General features: G+C 39.9%; 1 protein-coding gene across 1 annotated transcript; it reads right to left on the minus strand.

The window, feature by feature from the left end:
* Positions 1-481: 481 nt before the first annotated feature.
* LOC134534684 (elastin-like) lies at positions 482-5923 on the minus strand. Its single transcript, XM_063373148.1, has 2 exons — positions 5847-5923; positions 482-2000 (listed from the first exon to the last, which is right to left on the minus strand). The coding sequence occupies exons 1-2, from the start codon at positions 5859-5861 to the stop codon at positions 720-722; spliced, it is 1296 nt and encodes a 431-aa protein (XP_063229218.1). The 5' UTR covers positions 5862-5923; the 3' UTR covers positions 482-719.
* Positions 5924-7302: the final 1379 nt, after the last annotated feature.

Below are 7302 nucleotides of genomic sequence, written 5' to 3' on the forward strand. Positions count from 1 at the left end.
GTTCCTAAATATTACTGTCAATATTATGTTGATTTCTCCAAGTTCTTGTTGTCATTCATCCTATATACAACTAGTTTTTGGTAACTAAAACCAGCAAATAAAATGTTGTTTTTTTTGTTTGACAAGTATGCCATAACTTTAAGGGGTATTTTTCCTATTTTTTTCATTGTTTTATGTTGTATTTTTATAAAAGAGTTATACTTATATTTAACATAAAAAAATTTTATTTGTAGTATAATTTTTTTAAGAGATTAAAAGCACTATTTTCGAAGAAACTAACATTCAAATGTCAAAAAACTTCAAAACTAAAGATATCAAATTAATTATAAATATATTGAATGCAAAATAAAATCGTTGGTAATTGTAGCAAATTATTTCAATAAATTAAAATTAATAGTTTAAATTTAACAATGACATTGAACAAAGAGTTGAAACCTTTAAAATATGTAAACATTTGGGTTGAATAACAAAGTAAAAAAAATTAAATGATCTTTATAACTTTTATTCAAGATCAATAGAATTATACAAAAAAGAACACTTCATCCACAGAATATACAAACACATATAAAAAAATACAAAAAAATATTGGGTCAGTTTCAAAAAAAGTTAACTATGAAAACTCACAATTTACTAAAATGAGACCATGATATTTCAGGCAAAACTTTAAAGTTTACAGGTACAGGTACTTTCAGCTGCCCCACCAAACATTCTGGCACGCATTACCAGATCTTGTGTGACCCATAACTAGACCCGTACTTAGAGCCGGATCCCAGTCCATAACCGGATCCTCCTAAGCTCGCGGTTGCAAGGCCTGTGCTGCCGATGCCGTATCCGCCGCCTCCCAAACTGTAACCTGATCCGAGACCCGAACCATAACCGTATCCGGAACCGTAGCCACCACCAAGACTGACTCCACTAATGCCTCCTCCGAATCCAGATCCGTAGCCGATACCTCCCAGGCTGCCGCTGCCAAGACTGACTCCACTAATGCCTCCTCCGATTCCAGATCCGTAGCCGATACCTCCCAGGCTACCGCTGCCAAGACTGACGCCACTAATGCCTCCTCCAATTCCAGATCCGTAGCCGATACCTCCCAGGCTGGAGCCGCCAAGACTGACACCGCTGATACCTCCTCCGATTCCAGATCCGTAGCTGATACCTCCTCCGAGGCCGATGCTGCTGATTCCTCCTCCCAGGCCACTGGAACCGACGACTACTGGCCTATCCACAGGCACGGGGTGAGGCACTGGCACAGCCACGGGCTGGGGCACTCGCACGGGAACGGGGTAAGGGGTCCTGACGGCGTAGGGCTGAGGGACTGGCACAGGCACGGCATGAGGAACAGGCACGGCGTATGGCTTGGGCACGCTGACAGGGTACGGCTTGGGCACGGAGACGGGAACAGGGTGAGGAACTCTGACGGGGTAGGGCCTGGGCACAGACACTGGGACGGGCTGAGGAACTGGCACGGGAACGGGCCTGTTGACGGTCACGGGCACGGCCTGGGGCACAGGAACTGCTACGGTCCGGGTCACAGTCTGCACCGCTGGTGCCGTTGCCAATCCAATACCGGAGCCGAGGCCGATACCGGAGCCGATTCCAACGCCAGAGCCAACACCGGAGCCCAACCCAAAACCAGAGCCTAGTCCTGAACCAAGGCCGACTCCATAACTACCGCCGTAACCGCCTGATCCGTAGCCGTATCCTACACCAGAGCTGAGCGCGATTCCAGAACCGAGACCAGACCCAAGGCCAATTCCAGATCCGATAGAGTAGCCACCGGAACCGTAGCCATATCCCAGACCACTGCTCAGACTAGAGCTGCCATATCCAATGTCGCTGCTCAAACCGTATCCACCATAGCCGCCTCCATAACCGCCTCCGTAGCCGCCTCCGTAGCCGCCTCCGATGCCACTCAGGATTCCTCTCTTGTCCTGTTTCTTATCCCTTGTGGCTCCACTTCGGACTGCGGCTACAGCGGCCAGTAACAAGGCGGAGACCTGAAAATATTGTTTCATATGAAATTTCTATATTATGTCACTGATTTATTGGACAATAAAACTCATTTTATGGCTGGGCTAAAAAAAAAAAATATGTTATTGGAAATTATTTTATTTTTATTATTTATTTCCTGAATGTGTAAACATTAAAAAATACTAATATAATTTAATTTGATAAAAAAATTAATTTTTTAAGAAAGAATAACACAATGTTACCACTGTATCTTTTGGCTATCATTTTAATAATATTTGGCAGTTAATAAACTATTTCATCATCATAGAATTTTAACAGATGCACTATTTATTTTATTTCAAGCATGGAATGACCTGTTAAATTTTTTGAAATAACATATATTTTCATAATTTTTTTTAGTGTTACACTAGTTTATGTTTATTCCGTAACCAAGTCCACTTAAAAACACGAGATTTTTAACGTCCGTGTAATAGTCTTGTTTGACCTACTATTGTATAATGTTGATACAGTCAGATAACAATTCAAACAAAATGTAAATTTTACAAATATGCTGATAAAATTAACAACATTTACCAAAAAAATCCCTTGCATAAATTTTAAAAATGAGTAAACTGCTTTATCTAATATGATTTCTGACTACTTTTCTCATAATAATTAAACTTATAGTAGGTATAATACTTATAATAAGTTGAGACAAATGTTTATATATCGTTAGCAAACCGTGAAAATAATGCCTAAAAACTAACAATACAATATTTTTATTAAATATTTATTTTACTGGTTTTAGTTGAACATTTTTATTACACAGTTAAGTCAACTAACAAAAATTTGGCAGGAATGATAACTTAGGATATTAAACATATATAATGGAGTATGGTCCATACAGTGTCTAAATTTATGTACGATTTTTGTTATTTCAGTAGTTTGTGTTTTTATTTTTAATTAACACGAATTAAATATTTCTATAGGTGCCCCTATAAAGTGAAATCATGAGGCATACTTTCGTATCCAGAACATACACGTGTTTCTAAAAACTAGATAGTGTCTGTTATGAACGAGAAAGTTTCGCCAACTTATGAAATAAAATGTGTCGTTAGACACGTCTCTTTCCAGCATCAGCAACTCGTGAGAAGCCGTTTGCATCTTTCCGAAGAACCTTTAAAATATTTCAATCGGCAGTAGCGACGGGCGGTGTGTACATATGGTCGGGACGTAATCAAAGCCCGCTAAAATGGCTACTGATGTGACAGAACTTGAAAGATGACCTCTGGTGTCACTTTCCAAATGTCACTTGCAAACTATTACAGTATGATGGTTTGGGGACACTTACAACCGCATGAAGTTGTTTAAAAACACTGTGTCAGAGTATCAGTAGCTGAAGGATATGCAAATCACTGGCACTACTTTTGAGAACAATCAAATTTTATACAGATAAACGACACTTTTATGTGTTTCTCTGTTATGACAGTTATAAGGTTTGTGTTAAGTTTTGATAGTTCTGAATTATTAATTTTTATTACGACGCTTCTAAGTTTCGTCTTTGTGTGTTTCCAAATTACGTGTTGCTGAGTTATGATTGTTATAACTTATGAAAGTTCTAATTTATGTGATTTTGAGAATTGTAAGTTAAGAATGTTCTAATCTGTGTATTTATAAGTTATGTATGGATTCCAGTATATAGTGCATCATACACGGGTGGTTCCCTCCTTGGAAAAGGTCAACAACAATTGACATAGAATACTGCTTTGTTTTCGGCGGTGCCGACACAGACCTCGAGGGTGGCGGTGGCGATCGCCTGAACGTAACTTCAGGGTAAACTCTCGCCGACAACATTCCTGCTCACGTCAAGTCCTGAGGACATGCACCCGAAACGAATTTGCTAGGGGTGAATCGTCTGGCCACTGAATAGACAGAGCTTTAGGAAGAACACAGCAATTTCAAAACTACTTAATATATATTCGAATGAGATCTGTTTACGAAAAGCTGAGGGACGATAAGTAGTTTTATTTCCTTGTTAGGTTTTTAAATTGTATTGTTATAAGTGTTAAAATGGTTAAAAGGCGTGTTTTTAGAGTCATTTTTAGGCGAAAAACAACCTGTACAGATTCTTGAAAGCACGTAAGGGACATACATTACAACTTTATCTTCATTTCTACGTCATATTATTTTACGGTCACAGCTCATATTTCACAGTTGTCCTATGGACGGCGTGCAGACTGCGCGCCAGTTTACAGCCTTGCGCTTAGAGGCGACACCTCGCTAGAAGCAACAGTGAGCGTCGCGCTTATCATTCCGCCTCACTAACACACATACACCCCTCCCTAGGTGGGTCACTTAATGTGCGGAGTTAAGGAGCCCTGCTAGGCAAGGGTGTATGCGTGTTAGTGAGGCGGGATGATCAGTGTGACGATCGGTGGTGCATCTAGTGCGGTATCGCTTCCAAACGGCAGGTATGAAATGTGAGCAGGTACGATAGCATTATATGACAGAGAAATTAAGATAAATTTGTAATGCAAGTTACTCGAAAGTTTTTAGAAATCTGTGCCTGTGTTTCATGCCTACAAAAAATTCTTAAAACGCATGATCGAGTTATTTCATTTTTTTAAATATATTTTAAAAACGAAATATGTAAACAGACAATTTATCTGTTCTCGGTGCTTTCATTAACGATTTTCTTAAACAGGCACCACTTTGATATCATTAGCAGTTTTTCATTCACGTGTTTTTATTCCTTAGCTATGCACTCCTTTTGCATGTACGTGTAGACGGCGACCTCAGTGATGTGTCTCACCCACTAATTGCATATATTTTAATGTCATTACTATCGCTTTAGGGCAATTCCTACGGACTGTTTTACTTTATAAGAATTTTCATTTAGTATTGTGACGTTTACACAGAACACGTTAATTAAATATTTTTAATAATTCACTGCAATTTTGATAATGTTTCTTCAAATGAATACTTTTTGCAAACTATAGTTATACAGTGCCATTTGAAATCTAATATGTATATAATGAAATGGTGAACGAGTGAAATACGTGAGCCAGGGATCATATTTGGTTCTAACCTCTCGTCTGCAACTTGGCCACCAGATACGTGCGTGCACTCTTCACGTAAAGGAATGGTATCTATGTCTAGGAACCAAGCAGGCATTCTCCTGGACTGAAGTCGGAAAACCGTGAAAACATAAATGGAAATATCTGGACCGGGATGTTAATAGAATGCGAATTGCAGCTTTGACTTTACACCAATATCGTTGTTTAAATATTATAATATTAATTTTATCTCGCCACGTTAGTAAATGTTATCTTTCTAAGACCAAGCAATAAACCATTTTGTATTTACTTCTTATATACCTATATTATGACAATTATTTTCAATGTTTTCATGGTTTTAGACCAGCTTGAGACCAATTTTAGATGTTAAGTCCAATAACACGCCTATGCGATAATTACTCAAGATACCAGAGTGGTGTATTTTTACGAGTAGCATTGTAGAATACATTGAAGTCGGGTGATAAGTTCGATTCCCATATTTCATTTTTGTACACGAGTAAATTTAGCTAAAATGCGTGTTTTCAGGATTATGTTTTTTAACATGATACACCGTGTACAGATACTTGAAGTATTCGAGGGACTTGCATTACATATGTATGTTCATTTCTCCGTCATATTAATTCTTGGATACCGCTCAAATAACACAGTTGCGCTATGCACGACGAGAATCAGCAGCGAGCTTCGCACGAACACAGATACACCCCTGACTAGGCGGGCGCCCTAACCGAGACTCGAGCCAGGAGCAACTCACGCCGAAAGCCGGCGTGCATCCGACTGCACCACGTGGGTAGGCTCTGCCCCGCAGTGTGTACTCACCAGTAGGAGCCTCATGGTCGTGTGTGGAGAGCAGTGGATGGAGTGCTGGTGTCGGCTCCGTCACCGCGGTGTTTTATACCGGAGTCCAAACGTCCACCGCCGGTCGGTTTGAACTTTCACTCTCCGGGGGATCCAGTCTTCTTGGCCGCATCACCCCTACCCCACAAAATGACTCTCCAATACTAACCCTCCCCCCCCCCGTACCGCATGTCATTGTTTACCGGCTCGCGTAACACGCCCAGACGTCGCATGGCTGCATGATTACATGAAAACTGTGTGATGCCTTTTTGAAGTGGAACGTCTTTTGGCGTAATGAGAGTAAAATTTCAATTAAAATGAAACATTATTGGGGAACTTTTTTTTTTCAAACCTAACTTAAACTAAGTGTAGATGTTTAAGAGGGGCTGTGTTAGGGAAGACACTAGGTGCGTCCCAGGCCGTAGCCTTTACACCTAATAATGCTGGGTTTAAGCCACGCAACAATGATAGAATGCATTTGTGCTATTTTTGAGGATTGGCTGTCCATTACAGAAATTTATGCCAAGACTAACTACCCTATCTTAAACTCTAAACTTTAACTAGTTAAGTTGGACCAAAGTAAAATCTGCATAGGCTCAGGGAAAACCCTGGGGACAATATTGCAAGAATTAAGCAGGTCGTCTCTATATGGGACACGAATGATGGTTCGAAAGAAGAGTTAGTTCAGGAGCAGAAAGTTTCTATCACGCTGTGGCTCGGAGCTGGTGCTTTGCGGTCCGCATTGTTGTTTGTGCGCATCTGGATATGAACCAATGACTCTTGCGCCCCTAGTAGCGGGTAACAGTACTAGTTGATCTAGAGCTGCCTTTCAGCGCGTGCGCTTCTAGCTAGAAAGGAAGAATGTGTTCAACGAGTATAATATAATTGAATTAGTTTATTAAGTTAATAAAACGCTCAGCTGGCGCATCGGCTCCCACACCAGAAAGGGTAGATCATCAGGTCGCCTGTCTATAGTTAAAAGCTGTTGGCGGTTTGCGAAATTATCAAGTCTGTCATTGCAAAATCCTATCTCCATCATTTGCGCTTCAGAAGGTACAAATTGATTAATTTTAATATATCCAACAGTGAGTTGGCGTATCAGACCATATTCAGCAAGGAATAGAGCTGCAATATTACCTTTTGCGAGTAGGCAGTCGGTCATTTACAAAAATTATCCAGTCCTTAATCGCAAAAGCCCAGCCTCAACTTCTACGCATTTATGAGCTACGTGCTAAGGGATAAATTAATATTAGTTGATTAACTTCAAGAATGTATATACATAAATCAATTGCCGCATGTATGAAAGATCATCACTTGAGAACTGCTCGATAGATATGGTTGTTATTTTTTTGTGTTCGTTATTGTCAAGACAAGGTTTGTATAAAAGAAAATGTTTAAAAAATCCACCGGGAAATTCTGAAAAATTCGTTCTGTTTGA

This window comes from Bacillus rossius, chromosome 8 (assembly GCF_032445375.1).
Source record: "Bacillus rossius redtenbacheri isolate Brsri chromosome 8, Brsri_v3, whole genome shotgun sequence".
NCBI classification, from domain to species: Eukaryota; Metazoa; Arthropoda; class Insecta; order Phasmatodea; family Bacillidae; genus Bacillus; species Bacillus rossius.